The sequence below is a fragment of the Cetorhinus maximus genome, chromosome 24 (assembly GCF_964194155.1).
Source record: "Cetorhinus maximus chromosome 24, sCetMax3.hap1.1, whole genome shotgun sequence".
NCBI lineage: Eukaryota > Metazoa > Chordata > Chondrichthyes > Lamniformes > Cetorhinidae > Cetorhinus > Cetorhinus maximus.
In genome coordinates, this window is record NC_135902.1 from 50,815,753 (window position 1) to 50,837,521 (window position 21,769).

A 21,769-nucleotide genomic window follows, 5' to 3' on the forward strand; every position below is an offset into this window, starting at 1 on the left:
GAATCCTCTTTTGTCACGGCAAAATAAAGTAGCTCAATCTTACAGCAGTTAGATTGAAATACAAGACTTGCAAGATGTCCCCTTCAGACTAATACAGTTCTGTCAATGCACGTGTACATATGACACCCAAGTGAGGAATCAGGTTTTGTTTTTAAGGGGTGCTGTTACTTTTAGCTCTAGTGTCCAAGAGAACTTCCAGTAACGACTAAGTAAGCTCTCAGTAAAGCCCATGAAATGGAGCTCTCTCCATTCACAGTTGCACTCCTGAACCCACTAACATTTCTACACAGGAAACAGAGGCATATTCCCTTCAGGTACTGTTGCTCCAAGTGTGACTACTCACAGTTTCACAAGATCTTCAATGCAGAAAGAAAAACCTCAAGAGAGGCTTGGAAATAGTGGCTGTGGGATCTTGTACATACATCCCACCCAAGAGCACAGATGGGGGCCTTGGTTTAAAACAATAAAATGACTTATATTTATGTAGATCTTTAATGTAATAAAACATCTCAGAGGAGTGTTATAAAAGGAAATTTGACACAAAAGGAGATATTAGGACAGATGACTTGGTCAAAAAAGTTGGTTTTAAGAGACATCTTAAAGGAAGTAAGAGAGGTAGAGAAGGTGCTCCAGAGCCGAGGGCCTCGCCAGTTGAAGGCACTGTCATTGATGGTGGACTTTATTAATATCGGGGATGCTCAAGTGCACAGCTATCTGGGAGCGTTGTGGGCGCTGAAGGAGGTTCTGGAAGGGCAAGGCCATGGAGGGATTTGAATACAATGGAGGAGAATATTAAAACTGAGGCATTACTTAACTGGAAGCTAACACAGATCAGCGAGCAAAGGGGTGATAGGGGAGTATAACTTTGTGCAAGTTAAGAAACAAGCAGCAGAGTTTTGGATGACATGAAGTTTATGCCTCATCTAAAAGACAGCATCTCCTACAGTGCAGCACTCTCACAGTAATTATCACATTGATCTTTGTGGGATCTTGCTGTGTGCAAACTGGCTGTCACATTCCCTACATTACAGCAGTGACTACACTTCAAAAAATACTTCATTAGCCATTAAGTGCTTTGGTTGTGCACAGTACTTTATAAATACAAGATTTTCCTTTTTCTCTTTTAAAAGTTGTTGCTTAAATTCTCTTTATGCAATCTCACCAATTTTTGAATAAAATTTAAATGAGAGGTGGCACAATAAGATATTAATCTTTGATTGGCATATTTCAGACCAAACAGTTTCCTCCAAAGGCTGCCACTGCATTATGTTGTTAAGTGACCATGAGATGGACTAAACTGTCAGGCTGTTGCCATCAGGCCATAGAGTCATAGAGGTCCACAGCACAGAAAAAGGCCCTTTGGCCCATCGAGTCTGCATCGGTCAAACAAGTACCTAACTATTCTAACCCCATTTTCCAGCACTAGGCCCATAGCCTTGTATGCCATGGCATCGCAAGTGCACATCCAAATACTTCTTAAATGTTATGAGGGTTCTGCCTCTACCACCCTTTCAGGCAATGAGTTCCAGATTCCCACCACCCTCCGGGTGAAAAAATTCTTCCTCACATCCCCTCTAAACCTCATGCCCCTGACCTTAAATCTATGGCCCCTGGTTATTGATCCCTCCACCAAGGGGAAAAGTTCCTTTTTATCTATGCCCCTCATAATTTTATACACCAATCATGTCCCCCCTCAATCTCCTCTGCTCCAGGGGATAAACCCAGTCTATCCAATCTCTCCTCATAACTAAAACTCTCCAGCCCAGGCAACATTCTGGTAAATCTCCTCTGCACTCTCTCTAGTGCAATCACATCCTTCCTATAATGTAGATTCCAGAACTGCACGCAATACTCTAGCTGTGGCCTAACCAATGTTTTATACAGTTCCAGCATAACCTCCCTGCTCTTATATTCTATGCCTCGACTAATAAAGGCAAGTATCCCATATGCCTTCTTAACCACCTTATCTACTTGTCCCGCTACCTTAAGGGACCGGTGGACATGAACACCAAGTTCCCTCTGATCCTCAGTACTTCCCAAGGTCCTATCGTTCATCATGTATTCCCGTGCCTTGGTTATCCTGTCCAAGTGCATCAACTCACACTTATCCGGATTAAATTCCATTTGCCGCTGATCAGCCCATCTGACCAGCCCGTCTATATCCTCCTATAATCTAAGGCTATCCTCCTCACTCTTTACCACCCCACCAATTTTCATGTCATCCGCGAACTTACTGATTAACCCTCCTACATTCAAGTCTAAATCGTCACAAACCTACATTACAAACCAAAACCTTTTACCCAGTAACCCAACCTCCATTCAATGAGCAAAATTTTAAAAACTACATGCGACTGTACATAGTATCAGGTCAAGGGGGTGGAGAGGAAGGGCCAGCTGTGTTTGGGAAAGGAAGATGTACTGGGGGGCGGGAGAGGAAGGTCGAGGATCGAGATGAAGAGGTGTCTGGGGGTGAGCGGGGTTTGGGAATGGGGGGAACGAAGATGTCAGGGGTTGGAGGCAGTATGGGGGTGGAGAGGGTAACATGGGAGAAGGTGGCAGCTGTGGAGATAGTGTAAGGGGCGATGGGGTGGGGGGGGGGGGGGTCGGTGGTGGAAGGGAAGGAGCTCAGGGAGTGGGGGGGAGAGGAAGGAGGCTGGAGAGTGGAGGGAGTCTGGGGTGGGGGGTGGTGAGGAAGGAGTGCAGAGTGGGGAGGGGAGGGAGTAAGGGTGGAGGGAGAAGTATAGGTGTCGGAAGGAGTAAGAAAGGGGGAAGGACTAAGGCAGGGCGGAGAAGGGGTCCCAAGCCGGGGGTGTCCAGGTGAATGTGCAAGGGAGGGCTCTGAAGAGTCCATGACTGCCTCCTGGAAAGCGAACTGAGGGTGGGCATGGTGTGAGGGAATCATGAGAATGACTGAGGGCAGAGTGAGGTGGTAGATGGGAGGGTGAGGGTTCGATGGTTGCGGTAGAAGGGACGGTGAGGGTAGTTGGTGGGGACTCGGAGGCAGACACGGACCCTGGGAGCGGGAAGGGAGGAGGTCGGGGAGGTTAACGTGGATGGGAGTGGGATTTTTGAGATGGAGGGAACGTGCACGTACACCTCAATATCCCCGAAGGAAAAGGGTTGTGGCTGGTAGGTCACGGAGGGGAGATGGAAGGTGATGCCTGGGGGGCATCACCAGTGATGGGGGAAAGGAAATGGGTGACTGGGGGAGGGGAAAAGGACAGGGGTGCAAATTAAGAATGGAATCACCACCGTGCTGCCCAAATCGAAAAAGTGAAAGGAGAGTTGTGGTGGGCGAGATCAGTTGCTGCATAGGAGTGTGTTCAATGGGTGGACAGAGATGCAGATCGGCTCAGGTGGGCAACTGAAAAAGTGAACCCCAGCAGCCAGCACTCAACACTCAAAATGCTCAGGACATTGCGATAAGTGCGATATGGGAAAGATGCACGTGTGTGGGAAAAGCACTTGCATGAGGCTTAGAAAGGCCCTGCCCCACACACAATCTTCTCCCTCCAGAATTACACGTTGGCCAGCTGCTCCCTGTGCGGTGACAAAGAGCATGAGGTTGAGTGGCTCACTGAAAATGAGGGCATTGAGGGAGAGGACAGCCTCGGAGATTCCCGAGTGGATGACCTAGGGGTGTCCAGCTGCCATCCTTTCTTCAGGTGCCCGGGGGCCCTGACCACTCCTTGAGGGGAAGGAGCACCAGGAGGGAAGTCGAGGTGCCCCGTTTCCCTCATGTTGCCACTGCAGGAACTCACCCATGGCTCCCACGATGGTGTGCAGGCCTGCGCGCATCTCCATGTTCTGCTGGACCAGGGTCTCCATGGCGTCTGCCATCCTCCCCATGGAGACCTTAGCATCAGAGAGCAGTTGGTCACACTCCTCCGACTGGCGTTCCACTCTACTGACGGCTTCCAACAGCTCTGTGATGTTCCCACGCCTTCTGCCGACTCTCCAGGAGGAGTTGGAAGGCCAAATCCATAGGTTCATCACCTGACTCGGGCCTCACAGATGCCTGATCCCCAGCAGTCCTCCAAGTGCTGGGGAGCTCGGCTAAACCTGCTGCCTCCTGCTGCAGATACGTGTCCATGCAGTGACCACCAGTTCGTGAACCCGAGCTTCCTCTAGATCTAGGTCCCAAAGTGCGTGTCTCTGCGCTGGTGGAGGGTGTGGATAAGTGTTGTGACAGGTCTTCCAGGCTGCTTATTTACAGTTCTTCAATGGAGGAGGTGTTCTCTTGGCTGGAGGTGAGGACATGGATGGCGCTGAGGGAGTAGCTGGCTGAAGGTGTCAGTTGCTTGACAGAGCTCCCTGTGAACCAAAGTAGAGATAATTAGTGCATGGCAGCAGAGCCAAAAGCAGGATAGAGATCACTCACTTTTGCGTTGAGAGGGATGATGTGATGCAGGATCCTCATGAGGACGTTCACCACCAACCTCACCATTGCCACAGGCACGGTCCATGTTATCATCAGTCAGCACGATGACATGTTCCTCAAAGTGAGTGAGGGACCTATTGTGGGCCACCCCACCCCCTGTCTGGGACTTCTCCCTGCTGATGTGAGCAGGCTTCTCCTGCGTGGAAACAGATGGAGGGAGAGTAAGCAGGACACATGGCACTACGTGGAATGTTTGTGTGGTGAGCAGAGCCATCGATGGGATGAGGACGTGAGCTTGAGAGGAAATGAGCCTCATGGAGATGTGAGGGTGTGAAAGAGAGTTAGTGGTGTTGTCCCTAGAGGTGTGAGATTCCTGTGATAGGTTTGAGAGTGAGAGAGTTGAGAGTGACTTACCCTGGCGGAACAGATGAGATCATTCATCAAGTAGCAGCACTGGATGGCTGTCCTCTTTTGTGGGGCATTGGTACTGACCACTGCTGCCACCACCTCCCATGCTGGATTGGTGATGCTACTGTTCCTCCTGCGACCAGAGCAGGGGTAGAGGGCATCACAGCAGCCCTGCATGGTGTCCAAAAGTCGCTCGAGGGGTGTGTCACTAAACTGGGGGGCGGGGCTGCAGTCTTTTTGCCTTTTGGGGCCATCCTGTGTGCAGCAGTCCTGGTTGGAAGCACTGAGAGGTGTGTGCGAGGCTACACTTTAAATGCGGTGCCTGGCGTGATGAAGTAGCAAGGTGATGGCGTGGTGGGCGAATGAAAGCCCACCCACCATTGAAACAGTACATTTCCCATGAATGCATAACTAATGTGGTGGGTTTGGGACAATAGGGTGTGAGAAGCTACCGTTGCAGCCAGTGGGTAAAGCAAAGTTTTCCCCACTACCGCACTTAGTGCAAGTCTGGAACAATTCCGCCCACTGTTCAAACTGCAGGTAAATTGAATGAAAAATCTACAAGGATCTGCTGGTCCAATCACAGGCCATTTCTCTCCCACGCTTGAAACCGATCAGTAGCAAATTCAGCAGAGTCAGTTTCTGATTGGGCGAGCAGCGACTCGTCTGAAGGCAAGTGGCAGTTCCTTTGTTTTCAGAGCACACACTCTCTCTGCAGGAGCACAGGGCCAAGTTGGCAGAGCGTGCAGGGAGGGCACGAGGAAAAGCAGAGTGCAAGGGAAGCAAGCAAGGGCTTCGGAGGGCAGTGGTAAGAAGGGAGTCAAGCAGGCAGCAACAAGCGTTCGGCAATCGGGTGGAGGTCATGAAGGCCCACGGAGTAGTTGGCAGGTGTTTGTGGGCGAGTCTGAGTTTGACTGGGGAGAGCGAGAGCGAGAGCTATGAGTGAGTGTGTGCAAGAGCAAGAACCCTGAGACTGGGAGCCGGAGATACACAGGCACACCCTGCTTTCCTCATCCTCCCTCCCCAAAAATCTGTCCACAAAGCAGGTCAGGAGAGGAGGAAAACCCAGGCTGAAAGACAACCTGCTTCCAAACCCCTGCTTTCGTATGAATTCTGCAGAGGATAGCATGGAATGTGAGTCAGCAGAGACAAATGTAAGGTCAGTATTAGTTAAACCCAACTCCTTAGCTAAGGCCTGGTCCCACCCCTTCCTAGTCTGCCTTTCTCTATCCCTGCTTCTTAACCAAAATGGCAAAAACAAGGTTTTATTGGTGAACTCTGCAGCTTGGCACTTTTTAAATGGGAATTTTTATTAATTTATCTTTTTCAAAATTATTAATTTATTGCTGTGACATTAAACATGATTTCAAAATTATCAATGTTGTGTGAAACCTTATCTTACCAAAATTTGATCATTGGCCCCTCAAGTGGGAAATAAATTGAAATGTGGCCTCCCCACCTGAAAAGATTGGACAAGCCTAGAATAGCAGCTCTCAAGATATTCCAGTTTAAGTCATTACAAAATTCTTAAACTAGAGGAAAGGGCACAAGGCCACTGTGGGTGAACTTGATATTTATGTAAAACATGCTGTTATTAAATAACACCCAAGGGTTGAAGACTGCAGTTCATTCAACAGAATAGACAATTTCGCACTGGATTTTTGTTGCTTAAGAAAGGTGATTGACCGGAGAACCAGAAACAACATGAGATAACATAAAACCATGCATTGAGTTAGGAGGTGGAATTCAGGACCTGAGAGGGCAGGTGGAAGCAGAATCAGTAACTTCAGAGCGTCAGATAAGTACTCGAAAAGAAGGAAGTCGAATTAATGTGGACAGCTCTTCTTAGATACGATGGACCTTCTTCTGTACTGTATGATTCTACCTGACTTGGGTACCAATTCAAGTTGGGCAGGCGACTTGCTTCTCTGCTTTGGAGGTCCAGGCTGTCTGGGCCATTACTCACCCTATGTATGTGTTGCAGAGTATTTGTGAGCAAAACTCAAACCTCCAGACAATACAGATCAACTTGTCCAAAATTGAGATGGGGCCTTTTCAACCATTCCTTGTCAGAGATACTTCAGAACAACACAAAAACCAGTTTGACCCAAAACCAACAAGACACATTTCCCATTGATTAACAAAGCAGTTCCTGGCCATAGTCTCAATTTCAAATCCCCCCGCCAATATCACAGCTCAGGGGGAATGTAGCAACAGAAGTGATCAAAGTGCAGATGAAAGTACCGATTCAAAGTTAGCATCAAGACAGAGCTCGGAGGAGGCTTGTTGGAACCTTGAATTAGCTACAAGGCCAGAAAGCCAGAAACAAGAATTGCCCATTCAGTCCACTCCTTCCACAGGTGAGAACCTGGATGAATACAGAAAGTTTAGAGGAGAAGTGAAAAAAGAAATAACAGAAGCAAAGAAAGATTACAAGAGACTGGCAACCAACAAAAAGGGGAATCCGAAAGTCTTCTATAGACAATTAAAAAGAGTAAGAGGATGGCAAAGGAGGAACGAGACCTATAAGAGACCAAAAAGGGGATTTACACATGGCGGCAAAGGACATGTCTGAGGCACTCTATTTATCAAGGAGGAAGGTGTTGCCAAAGCTGTAAGTAACAGATGAAATTGATAAAGAGGAGGTATTAGAAAGGCTGGTTTTACTGTACTTAAAAGTTGATAAGTCACCAGGACCGGGTCAGGTGCATCCAAGGATACGAAGGGAAGTTAGGATGGAAATTGCGGAGGCACTGGCCATAATCTTCCAATCTTCCTTAGATACAGGACTGGTGCCAGAGGACTGGAGAATTGCAGATATTACACCCTTGTTCAAAAAAATGTGCAAAGTTAAGTCCAGCAACTTCAGACTAGTCAGTTTTACCTCAGTGGTGGGAAAGCTTTTAGAAATGATAATCCAGGACAATATTAGCAGACACATGGACAAATGTGGACTAATTAAGGCCTGTGAGCAGAGATTTGTTCAGGGAAAAATCTGTTTAACAAATTTGATTGAGCTTTTTGATGAGATAACAGAGAGGGTTGGTGATGGTTATGCATTGATGTAGTATAAATGGACCTCCGAAAAGCATTTGATAAAATGCTGCATGAAAGGCTTGTCAGAAAAGTTAAAGCTCATGAAATTAATAAAAGGAACAGCGGCAGCATGGACGCAAAGTTGGTTGTGTAACAGGAAATAGAAGTGATGAGCAGTTGTTTACCAGACTGGAGGAAGGAATACACTGGGGTTCTCCAGGGGTTGGTGCTCGGACTCCTTCTTTGCTTAATCTATATTAATAACCTAGACTTGGGGTTGCAGGACACGATTTCAAAATTTGCAAATTGCACAAAACTTGGAAGTATTGTGAACTGTGAGGAGGCTAGTGATAGACTTCAAGAGGACATAGACAGGCTGATGGAATGGACTGACACGTGACAGATGAAATTTATTGCAGAGAAGTGTGAAGTAATAAAATTTTGTTCAGAAGAACAAGGAGAGGCAATGAGTTTGTCACTATCCTCCTCACCTCAATAAAGGAAATTGCATACACAAGTCATCGTCAGGATATGTTTGAGCCTCACTCCTTCTCAGCATTCTTCACTTCCCCCTGGTGCACACACCACTCCCAACCCCAGGCCACAGTAGACATTGGATTCACTGAGCCACTTCAGACCAGTCAGTCAGTTTTACCTCTGTGTTGGGAAAGCCTTTAGAAATGATAATCCAGGACAATATTAGGCCACACTAGGCACTGTATTCATTGAGCCACTATCATACCATATACTGTGCTGTTTCCAACCACAGGTCACACCTCAATGTGATCCCCCCTGCCCACTTGTGCAAGTACATTTCGTGTTGGCTGGTTGGGGACTATGTGGGAAATGGTGTTAAATGGAGAACTACTTTTCAAGGTCACACAGTCCACAGATAGAGTTAAAAAGTTAACATGAAACTATTTCTTCAAAAAGCCTCCACTTCAAGACACCTTCTACAATTTAGCATCATTTATACCTCCAGCCATTAACCCACACATTGCCAGAATTTGAAACTATCACTGAGAGATGGTCCCTTGTGCTGTTAAGAAGGCAGGTTAACAGAGACAGATACTTTGGTTGCAGGTGTGACCTGACCTGAACTATCACCAGCTCTTGAAGGTTATGGATCTGGTGGTTTGGGCAATATCTTAAACCTGGATTTCCGAAAGCTATTTGACCCTGTCCCACAGGATAGATGACAGAAACTGTGCTCTCAACACTTAAGAGTCTGGAGCCAAGGGATGGACAGAATCTGGTGACTGCACACACACACACACACTTCAAAAGCAAAAACTTGCATTTCAATAGCACCTTTCACAACCTCAGAACATCCCAAAGCACTTTAAAGCCAATAAGTACTTTGAAGAGTTATTATTGTTGTAAGGTAGGAAATATGGCAACCAATTTGTGCACAGCAAGCTCCCACAAACAGCAATGTGATAATGACTAGATAACATGTTTGTGATTTTGATTGAAGGTTAAATATTAGCCAGGACACTGGGGATAACACCCCTGCTCTTCTTCAAAATAGTCCCATGATTTCTTTTATGCCCACCTAAGAGGGCAAACAGGAGCTTGATTTAACGTATCATCTGAAAAATGGCATCTCTGATAGTGCAGCGCTCCCTCAGTACTGCACTGGAACGTCAGCCTACATTTTTATGCACAACCTCTGGAGTGAACCCAAAACCTTCGAACTCAGTCTTAACAACTGAGCCACATGTGACACCAGATGGTGACTGGGCACAGGGTAGCTTCTTGGCTGTCCTTGATGTGCAGAGACCTGGCATCGTGATACAGTTTATAACTACCGTAGAAGTGATTAGCATGATGGAATCACATGCAAGGTTTGCAAATGTCATCAAACAGCGATTCTCAGCATGCACAAATTTAAAAAAAACAGGCTGCAGGTAGTTGTAATTCAATATGAAGAAATGAGATTCTGCAGAGCAGCACAAAACAAAATCAAAATATGCTCAAGGTATTGAACAGGATAAAGAGGTAGGGGTTTGGATGGATAGTTTACTAAAAACTGACCATACATTGTTCACAGACAGTTGAGAAAATGAACAGAATGCCTTGTTGTATAACTAAGGATGCTAGTTTGATATCAAGAGGGTTCATTCTAAAATTCTATCTGTCACCTGGGGCACTGTGTAGCTCTGGTCTCCATCATTTAAAACAGATATGGGGCTATTGGTAGAAGGTCATCAAGATTAAACCAGAACAGAGGACAGAGCTGTGAACAATTGTTGCTGCCAGGGAACTCTTGTCTCCGGGGTGGGGGGCAAGAGATTTGCTCAAAGTATTTAAGATTATGAAGGGTCCGAGGACATTCAAGCCAGATAAGGGGTCACATTTTCCAAATTGAAAAGAGGATAAAAGAAAATAGCGCAACAAGGCATTTTTCATTGAAAGGGTGAAGGTGAAATAGATTTGGAATAGATGGATAATAAAATATGGAGGTTGGGGAAGAGGGAAGGCAGAACAAGTATCCAGGAGATGGGTTTAAAATGGACCTTGGAGTGTCCCTATTGACCAACAGATTCCAGGATTATTAGATTGCAATATCCGAATGAAATCTGGGATGAGTTGGGTACATGTACAGGTGGTTTGCCAACTGAAATTAGTTACTGGAAATGTGGACACCCTCCCTAAGAGCACTGTGGGTATACCTCCACCAAATGAATTGCAGCTCAACCACCACCTTAAAAGGGCAATTCATGGAGCCTGACACAGACATCCCAAGAACAAATTTTTAAAAACATACGGGGGGTGCGGGGGGGGGGTAGTTTCTTTATACAAAAGCAGGATGGGCAACCTCAATTGAAGCTAATTTTTGGGAGGGAGCACGGGAGGCTGCTACAACACATCACTGCTCCTCCATACCAGTCTGAGGGAGCCGTGGGTGACTTTGGCAAAACTGCACATTCAAAATAAAAGATGATAGAACTCCAGGATGGAAAAGTCTGTGTGTCTATGCCAGTGACCATTAAGCCATTTCCATCAAACACTCCCTGGTCAGGTAAAGCACAGAGAGTGATCACCATCCTCTCCAACGTCAAACTCCTCCCAACACTACACCAGTGGCATTCCCCCTCCCCCACTCCAGCTATCCAATAATCCAACAGTTCTAAACCAGGGGCTGTCCTTTGCTGCGAGTGCAAAACATCAAGGAACCTGGTTCCAACTTGTTTAAACTCATCTCTCATTGAAAACAACTTTAAAAAACGGAGACAGGTCCTTCAGGAGAGCAATTAGCAAAGACTTCTTTGTCATGCAAAAAAGTGGTAGGAACATGGAACCCTCCAAAAGCAGTAAACACTAGCTCAATTAATAATTTTGAATCCAAAAGACTGACAGATTTTTACTGGACAAGGCTATGAAGAGATATGGAGCCAATGCAGGTATACGGAGTTAGGAAACCGATCAGCTATGAACTCACTAAACAATGGGACAGGTTCCTATGACTGTTGTAGGTAAGGGAGCCTTAACACAGTTACTCCAGGCTGGGTTCAAACCTAAGGATCTGGGCAATGTGTCAAGTGCCATGTGGGTGTTGCCAATATCTGCCATGGGGAAGCTCTTGTACAGATGCCAAGTGTTGCCCTCAGGGAATTCACTAAAGCACTGGCACCACCTCAGAGTGAATCTCTCCAATCACCTCCCAATTTCAAACACAACAGTTGATAAATTAATAATTCTGAGCTGGAGTTTGAAACACATTTCGAATTTAGGTAGCTCTCCGGACATAGCATTTCCACGAGAAATTCCTTAGCCTGAAATGCAACATTTAAGTTGAAAAGTACTATTCTAAAATTATATCTGGGCTCGGTTAGACCACATCTGGAATAGCACATGCAGCCTCTGCTTTTTTTTAAAAAAAACAAGAAATCCTTAAACAGCTCACCCATCATCTGCTATAACAACTGCAAACTTAGCTTTATGAAAAGCAACAACTACAAGAACCACACCCAACATTCACCTAATGTCAGGAAGGTATAATAATATCTATAATGTTTTTGGAAATTATTTTAAAATAGGGTTTAGTGGAGTCTGAGTCTGTCTGTGTGTGTATGCGCGCGTATGTGTGTTAATTGGATTAAAGCCAGCTTAGTCTAGAGGCTTTGATGTATAGAAGAGAAGTAAGTTTGAAATGTTAATTAGGTAAACATGGGGGCAATTCGTATTTTTTCTTTAAACAAACTAGAGTAGCTTGGATTCAAAGGGAGGGTGTGAAATATTACACCTAACCAGGTGAAGCTCAGAAACAGTGTGTTTGTTTGTTTTCCCCAAGGATTACTAATAAAGTGGGTATTATGAAAGGGTCTTATTTATTAAAAGAGGTAAAGTTCAAAAGACAGTGATACAATGAAAATTTGCATTCAAAGAGGAAAATATGTATAAAGGAAGAGAAGGCTGTTGGTAAAAAAGAGACAGATTCTAAAATAAAGCTTCCAGCTGGTAAGCCTCTGTCTGCATGTACCCAGGGCTGAAAGAAACTCATTTTGAATGCGACTGTTCAGAGTGTGATTTGCCAGGGATCTGTTTAAATCTGTGTGTTTTACTGTTGCCTTACTGTTGCCTTAATGGAGATGTAACTAGGAGTCAAATTAATTAGGGGATTTTTGTAGTTATTATAGTAGTAATTTTGTCAACATATCTATGTGCTTACAGTCTTTCTTGTATTAATAAATGTTTAATTTAGTTTTATAAAAACCTCTTGATACTTGGTGGTCTTATTACTACTGAATTCAAAGCCTGCGTCTCGAAACATACAAATTGCAAAATTGGTTATGACAGTTGTTTCAAGTTTCCCTCTGGGATTTGAACAGCTCAGCATTTACCAAGCTTAATTATCTATTGCTAGTATACAGCTTAAAAACTCATCTCCAACTCTCCCCTCCCCCAGCACTTGCTAGAGTGAATAGAGAACTACACTGGTTTTGTTTTCATGAGTTAGCTATTGGCAGGAAGAGGAACGAAAAGAGATGTACAGGAGTCAATGGGGCAGGCGAGAGGATGATGATATCAGGACAACTCATTTATTTGGACAGCAAAAATAACACACACCAAAACTATTTGGGTGTGGGGGGAATCCTTTTGAACCCCCCCATCAGGATGATGGGGAGTTACTGTGGAACATGAGGTCAGTATAGAGTGAGGTACCAGCCCCACCAGCTGTGAAATTCTGTATTCCTGAACCCCAAGGTTGGAAGAGGGAGCTGGCAACATACATCATCAGGCTGCCCAGGCTAGATTACAACAAAATGAACACATGGGAGACAGACACAACTTCCTGCATCACCGTGAGTAATCTAAGCTGCTCTTAATAGCAACAGCCATCATCTGCTGAATCCAAACAGCCAAATATCAAGAACAACTGAATAGCAACAGCCATCATCTGCTGAATCCAAACAGCCAAATATCAAGAACAACTGCTGAAAGGAAAGAGGATACAGATCATACAGGAGATTTAGAGCACAAAGAAACACCTGCACTTACACAGATCTTCAGTATTACCCACAGACAATGGCTTCTCCCAATATAACAGGATTTACACAGGAGACAGAATAAGAGCAGGATAGGAGGAATCCATAATACTTCAGGGGTATATGCAACAAGTGGTATGGCCTTATTGAACCAGGTAGGTCCCATTCCTACTGGGTTAACTGATCTGAGCTGGGCTGCTGTTCGATGGGTCACGACTGGCCCTGGGTGAGATCAGGAGAAAAGTCACAATTCCCCTTGCAGCACAAAAGAGTTAAAGCAAAAGTCATACAAAAAAAAAACAATCAGGCACGGATGTGACATGCCATCAATTTCAGCTCATCCTCCCACCCCCCCTTCCCCAAATAATTATGGTCCAGGTTCTCAAGTGAAGCGACTGGAGAATATCGGGCAATATATAACCCAGCATTGGCTAAGATAAGGGAAAGGAAGTTGGAGATAACAGCACACATGCTCTGAATGGGAGAGTCCTGATGTACAGGCAAATACCCTTTGGACACTGGTAACCCTGTCTCTACAGCTACTGTTACATTGCTGGACTGAAGCAGCAAGTACTTCTGGCTCCTGAAACACTCTGTGCAATGTCCAAAGAAAGCTTCAACATCAACTTGCATTTATATAGCATCTTTCTCATAAAACTGCAAGCTCCTCCACAGGAGATTTATCAAAGAAAATTTGTTGCCGAGACACAAAAGGAGGAATGAGAGCAGATGACCATAAGCTTGGTCAAAGAGGTAGGTTTTAAGGAGTGTCTCAAAAGGAGGAGAGAGGGGTGGAAGTGAAGACATTTAGAGATGTAATTCCACAGCTGGCCCTCAGTGAATCTAGCTACTCTGCACTGTAGCTGTCTGCACCAAGCCCACACATTAGGAGACATCAACACTAAACACTCCAGCCCAGCAGCTTCTGTCGAAGGACCACCAACGACAACATGTAATAAACTGCAAAACCCTCATTCCATCCATGAGTTGGGGCAGGGGAGGTTTCACACAATTAAACTTATTTTAAAAGACAACGGTAAAGCCTGTCTTCTTAATGACCCAAAACTACAGTAAACACATGCACTCTGTCAGATTCCATTCAGCACTGACTGGCAATATCTACACCAACATCTTAAATACTTCTGCTGCCAACACAGCTCCTTCAGAGTTTCATGTCACTGGTCTGGCTGTTCCTGTAATGAGGTATTTAATTTCACACATGCGAGTAAATCAAGAAAACCTGTTTTCACATAGGGAAGAGTCAGTAACCAGTGGACATAGACTTAAGACAACTGGGAAATGAACAAGGAGGGAGAGGAGGAGAACTTTTTCTTTAAAAACACAATGAGTTGTCATGATTGATATTGGGTCTCTTGCTCTTTACTATTTTTAATTGATAATCTTGATGTAGGTGCACAGTCTGCCAGTTTGCAGATGATAATAAATTAGTGCAAATGTCAAGGCTGTAGATGATACTTGACTGCTTCTTTGGTCCTTGGTGCTTTGGGCTAGTGAGTGGCAAATTATGTTTAACATCCAAAAGCACAGCATTATGCATGTGGATTGGATGAATGTGGAATCTTTGTACATATATCCAATGATAACAGCATTCGCTCAAGTAGACACAGAATGAAGAGCGAAGGGAGGAGAGCAAAGAGAGGAGAAAGAGAAAAAAAGAAAAAAAAAGAGAGAAAGAAAAGGGTGAAAGCAAACGAGAAAGGGAGAGAAAAGAGGGAGGGAGAGAGAAAGAGCAAAATGAGGGGAAAAGAGGGGGAAAAAGAGAAAAATGAGAGAGGGTTATGCAGGACACAGATCTCAAAGCTCATCAGCAATGTTGTAAAAAATGGTTTTGTCCTTGTACAAGGGCTTGGCCAGGTCTGAGTTAGAATACAGCATCCAGTCTCATCTCCTCTTATGGTGGATGATATTCAGACTTTGGAAAGGCTCAATATGCTGGAATGTGATTGTACTGGAGGGGGTGCAGAGGAGATTCACCAGGATGTTGCCTGGGATGAAACATTTAAGTTATGAAGAGAGGTTGGATAGACTTGGGTTGTTTTCGTTGGAGCAGAGAAGACTGAGGGGCGACCTGATGGAGGTGTGCAAGATTATGAGGGGCATGGACAGGGTGGATAGGGAGCAGCTGTTCCCCTTAGTTGAAGGGTCAGTCACGAGGAGACACAAGTTCAAGGTGAGGGGCAGGAGGTTTTGGGGGGCGAGGGAGGGGGGGTGGGGGATGTGAGGAAAAACTTTTTTACCCAGAGGGTGGTGACGGTCTGGAATGCACTGCCTGGGAGGTTGGTGGAGGCGGGTTGCCTCACATCCTTTAAAAAAGTACCTGGATGAGCACTTGGCACGTCATAACATTCGAGGCTATGGGCCAAGTGCTGGTGAATGGGATTAGGTAGGTAGGTCAGGTGTTTCTCACGTGTCGGTGCAGACTCGATGGGCCGAAGGGCCTCTTCTCCACTATGTGATTCTTTAGAGAAGCACAGGCTTATGAGGAATCTGATCAAGGTTTATAAATTGATGGAAAGAGTGGGGGAGTGATCAAGGTGCTCTGATGTGCTTCAAAATCAAAATGAATTATCCTTGAATGACAGTTACTGTGTACATCTTGTCAAAATGAAATGGAAATATTGACCAAATAACTTGATGAGGCCAAGGAAGAAAATTCAAAACAAACTAAATAATGAAGCGAGAGATGGGTTGAGGGGAAAAAAACTAGTTAAACCCCCATGGAGTAGGGCTTCTATTTATTTTTTAAAAAATCACAGGATATTCAAGGGAACAAGAAATAGACCAACAGTGTACAGTATTGGTCACCTTATTTAAGGAAGGATGTAAATGCGGTGGAAGCAGTTCAAAGGACGTTTACTAGATTAATACCTGGAATAGGTGGGTTTTCTTATGAGGAAAGGTTGGACAGACTAAGCTTGTATCCACTGGAGTTTAGAAGAGCAAAAGGTGACTTGATTGAAACATACAAGATCCTGAGGGGTCTTGACAGGGTGGATGTGGAGAAGAGGTTTCCTCTTGTGGGAGAATCTAGAACTAGGGGTCACGGTTTAAAAATAAGGGGTTGCCCATTTAAAACAGAGATGAGGCGAAATTCTTTCACTCAGAGGGTCACGAGTCTTTGGTACTCTCTTGAAAAAGGTGGTGGAAGCAGAATCTTCGAATATTTTTTAAGGCAAAGGTGGACAGATTCTTGGTAAGCAAGGGGGCGATAGATCATCAGCCATGATCTTATTAAATGGTGGAACAGGTTTGAGGGGCTGAATGGCCTACTCCGGCTCCTTGTTTGTATGCAACAGAGACTTTACCCAGAGTATTAGCAGCCACTGGACGTTCAAGGACAGTGAACAGAATGTTAAACACAGATTACATAAAGGCTGCTCTTACAAGTGTGAACGATGTTAATGACAGCTTTCAGAAACTTCATAATCAAGTGACTATTGATCACAAAGAGCAGTTTTTAAACTGATGTCATTTTACAATCCAGCATAACACAGAGATAACTCAGAGCTATCCATATATCCAATGATATCCAAACACCCAACTCAGAGAGCCAGTGCAGACACGATGGGCTGAATGGCCTCCTTCTACACCATAACAATTCTGTGAAATTAGAACAGATTTGTAAAGAGCAGGTGCTAGCAGCTTTGGTACAATTGAATTCAACATCCTTCCTCACCCCCCCCCCCCCCCCACATACACACACACAAACAACATTTTACACACCCCTTCCAACTGCTGTCAGTTTTCAGCAGGTTTGGTGAAAGGGAGAGGTACAGAAAACAAAAGGCTGCCATACTTAATCCAGATACGAGTTTGGCACACTCACATGTGGAGTACTGCGCCCAGGCATGATCCCAGCTAGAAAGAAATAACTTTATTTCTAAAGCATTTTTCACAATCTCTGGATGTCCCGAAGCACTTTGCAGTCAATGAGGTACTTGTGTAGTCACACTTGCAATATAGGAAACACCAAAGCCAATTTGAACACAGCAAGCTCCCACAAAAAGCAATGCAGTGATAAGCAGATAATCTGTTTGTGACATTAGTTGAGCAATTAATATTGGCCAGGATACCAGCAATAACTCCCCCGTTATTCTTCCCAAATAGCACAATGAGATCTTTCACATCCACCTGAGGACAAACACAAGATGGCACCTCCGCCAGTGCTGCACCTCCAAAAGATGGTGCCCGCAACTGTGCCACATTCAAAGTGCCAGCTTGAGTCACACACTCAAGTCTTTGGAGTGAGACTTGAATTCCTGACCTTCTTACTCAGAGCTGAGTGCACTTCCCATTAAGCCATGACCAATGCCAGCCTCAGGTTTTTGGTCAGCAGAATTGACAGCGAGAGTTGAATTCTTTACTTTAGGGAAGGCAGGTTTAGCGATGTCACGACAGACGACTATAACATAAAAGGGACGGGACTCAGTCCAATGGGATCAGTTAGTTCAGATCCCAGGAAATGTCTCTTTTTGCAGAGTCACGGTCCTCTGGAATATAGAGTACTGAAAGTGGCCAGAAGTATGGATTCAGCATGACCTTTTAAAAGGGAACTTGACAAGTTGCCGAGAGAAGGCATCTGCAGCAACTTAGGATAAATTGTCAGTTAGTTGGGGTCATAAAGAGTTTAGTGGTTACTGTGGTCTCTCGGGCTTTTGCTTATGGGAGCCAGGAGAATTTCCCCAGTATTTCTATGCTGAGTTGGCTACAGCTTTTTCCTTCACTGCGGTCTCTCCTGGGAGAACGTGTAGTCAGGGGCGATTCAGTTGGGGGGGCAGCAGGCTCACACTGGGGCAGGAGTGCTGTTCTTTTTGAATACTCCAGTAACCAGGACGGTGTTGGCTGTGGCCCAGCAGGTAGCACACTCACCCCAGAATTAGAAGGTTATGCAGTTCAAGTGCCACTCAGACTTAAACACATAAAAAATCGAGGCTGACACTCTGTGCAGTATTGAAGGCGGGCTGCACAGTCAGAGTGCTGTCTTTCCGATGTGACATTCATCAATGATTCCATCGGCTTGCTCAGGTGGTTGCAAAAATAATTTCAAAGAAGAGTAGGGGCAACATGACCTGGCCAAGATTTATCCCTCAAATCAACATTACTAAAAAAAAGTATTACATTGCTATTTGTGGGAGGTTACTGTATGCTAATTAGCTGTGATATTACAACAGTAGCTGGACTTCAACGGTATGTCATTGGCCGTAAAGCGCTTTGGGTCAAAAACAGAAATACCTGGAAAAACTCAGCAGGTCTAGCAGACCTGCTGAGTTTTTCCAGGTATTTCTGTTTTTGTTTTGGATTTCCAGCATCCGCAGTTTTTTGTTTTTATATAAGTGCTTTGGGTCGTCCAGGGAGAGGGGGTGTCTGTGCACCCAAGTTTCTGTTTAATCCAGAGCTTTGCGACTCAGAGACGAAAGCGTGGCAAGCTGTGTGCTGCATTTTACACGGAACAGTTCATCAGGGGGCTCCGCGTCTGTCCCTCAACAAAGAACCAAGAGAGACTTGGATTCTCTCCTCACTGCACTGAAGAACGCGACATGGGCAAAATGTGGCAGTTTCCCCTGGTTCAGTGTATACAAACAAACCCCCAAGCTCAAATCAAAACTCAACAGTGTGCTGCATCCCTGCCACAGGAAACCCCTCAGCTCCTCCAGCCTACCCCCCAAAAACAAAGATAAAGCAGCCCAAATTTTAATCTTCTGCCTTTCCCCATGAAGACGGAAGCAAACATTCAAGACATCCTCCTGGCTGCCTGTCTTAGTAAAAACAAGCAGCATCCATTTGCACAGGAGTGACAGCAGGAAACACCCAGCAGGCTGGTCAGCATCTGATCAAGAAGACAAGCTCACTAAACCGGAACACAACTAGGTTTTATTTCTCTCTCCATAAAAACATAAGAAAGAAGAGCGAGGCAATCCCTTGAGGAAGCTTCACCATTCAATATACTGATGTTCAAACTTACCTCCCAACTCCTCTTTCCTGCCCTATCCCCATAACTCTTGATCACTTCATGTCCAAAGACCTAGCGATCTCCATCCTGACTGAACTCAATGACTGCGTCTCCGCAGCTCAAAGCAGCGAATTCCAGCAATTCCTGGTGTGTGTTCCTAGAGATTCCCCCTCCCATTTTCAAATTTGTCACTTGCGGTTTTATTTTTTTCTTTAATGGTCCAGTACTTTGTGATTACGTCCACAGAATTGTCCAGTCTGTGTGTGACTGTCAACACAGTAAAGGGAAAGATTTCGCGGAGTGGTGCCTTACAGCCTTGCTCAGGACAGACTGTCCCCTCAAGGTGGGTATTTTATCGATTGTGTGCAGCAAAAATAAAACCTGCCCTCTGAATGTGGTGCAACAGTTTCTGTCTCTCTGAGCACTGTAGGTAAACTGTGGCCCATTAGCAGTGAGCTGCCTCGCAACTTAGAGCAGACAAGAGGGAGTGAAAAGGAAACAATTATCAGGTAAAGGGAAACAAAGTAATTGTCATGTCTGCCTGGAAACTCCCACCACAGTAGCAATAATGACTGTTACAATCTTAGTGAGTAACATTTCCTTAAAAAAAAAATCTCCACTTAAGCAGAAACCTCCATTTTCAGAATCATTATTAAACCACATCTTACATCACTGTCACAAATCTGCCTGGGTCTCCCAACAATGGAGCAACTGGCTCACGAGGCAAATGTCACTCGCAACTTCAAAACAGAAAATGCAAGTATACAAACACACACAAATAAGGAAGGTTTGTGTACCATAACAACAGCTAAGGAGTGGGCTACACGTCTGCAAGCGACACCACTTAAACAAGCTGTGTTTTTGCTTAGAAGTGCATTCCTTAGTTGTGTGGGAAGAACTGTAGCAGAGATTGAACTGGAAGATAAGCTTCCAAGTTCCAAACTGCACAGCAAGTCTACTGTATTTGGATATACCAGGAAAAAAATAGTGCTGACATCAATTGGATACAGAGCACTCACCCAACCAATACTTCCCACCTGGTCAAAAATACTCATAGGAAGGATGTTAGTGCAATTTTTCCTTAAAAGGTTTTTTCTTTGAAAGCTGTTTTCACTGCAGGGAAGTGCTCACACATTCAGACGCAGGGTCGGAAATGGCAAACACACAGAGGGGCAATGTAACATTTTTTAAATTACAGAATCCACACCTGAAGCAATCTGAGAAGCTTTCCATTCCTTGCTCTCAGAATCAGCAAGAGAACCAGAGGCTGTAATCTAGACTGATGAGGGGGAGAAAAGGAACAGTTTGGCTTCAGCAGCCACAGCAGAGTGAAAGGTGGGATTTTGAAACAAAAACAGAAAATGCTGGAAAAACTCAGCAGGTTTGACAGCTCCTCTCTCCACCAGATACTGTCAGACCTGCTGAGTTTTTCCAGCATTTTCTGTTTTTATTTCAGATTTCCAGCATCCGCAATAATTTTACTTTTATATTAAAAAAATGGGAATTCTACTATTTCTATAAAAGGGGCCCAAATCTGTTTGGCCAAAAGCTGGGTTTGGAACATTCCTTTAACCACTCAGCGTTTTCCAACGCTGCAAGATTCTTAGCGGACACTGCAGAACAAATGCCATCCTGAGCTTCCAAACCTGCCACACTTTCGAAAAGCACCTCGCACTTCGGAGCGCATCTATAAGGAAGTTACACATCTTCAACAAAGCGTGACCCAGTGAAAGTGGGTTTGTACACCTTTGCACCGCTGCATGACAAGTAATTCTAATAAATAACAGCAGAGACCCGGGCGGGGGCGGAGGTGGGGGGCAAACAGGTACATAGCAATCCAAAAAAAACCTGACAGCCCACACACACAAAATACAAACCCCACAGAATGAGGAGCAAATAGGAAAAATAAAACTGGTGACTCGACCGGACCCCAGAGTCCAACATTAAAAAGCCACAGGCAGCAATTAGAAGTTTGTGTATTAAAATCATCAAGTCACGACTTCCTCAACCTCACCACCTACCGATTGAATCGGCACCATGTTAAAACTGAAAGCAAGCGGGCAAACCCGTCACTGGAGAAATTCCAGACCATGTTCCAGGGAAATTGCAAGACTTACCTGCATTTAGTTCTATTACAAAGGACAGCCGTTCTCTTTATTGTATTGTTCTCCCTCTTTCTATCTGGTTACCAATCCCTGACATATTTCCCCCCACCCCCCATACACAAACCCACATTTCTGGAAACTAATGCAGATTCTCGCAGACTCTCCCGCTCCTTCCAGCTCAGCACAATCCACAGACACGTTCACACTCACGTACCTTGACACTGGAATCCTTGTTTCCCAAATCCCCTGCAATGAAGAAAAAATAAAAATCACAAACATTAGGGGGAAAAGAAACAGAAAACACAGAAAGGCCGAAAATAAAACAGCGCTAGGACTAAGAAAACAGGAGGACCAGGAAACACAACCAACATGAAAC

General features: G+C 44.8%; 1 protein-coding gene across 2 annotated transcripts in view; it reads right to left on the reverse strand.

Annotated features, from left to right (window-relative positions):
- Positions 1 to 21,769, reverse strand: part of LOC144667593 (protein kinase C alpha type) — a 299,492-nt gene that overhangs the window by 277,056 nt on the left and 667 nt on the right. For both annotated transcript variants that reach the window (XM_078529023.1, XM_078529022.1), the window contains exon 2: positions 21,608 to 21,639. In XM_078529023.1, the coding sequence (XP_078385149.1) occupies positions 21,608 to 21,639 (32 nt within the window). The remainder of the gene's footprint in view (positions 1 to 21,607; positions 21,640 to 21,769) is intronic.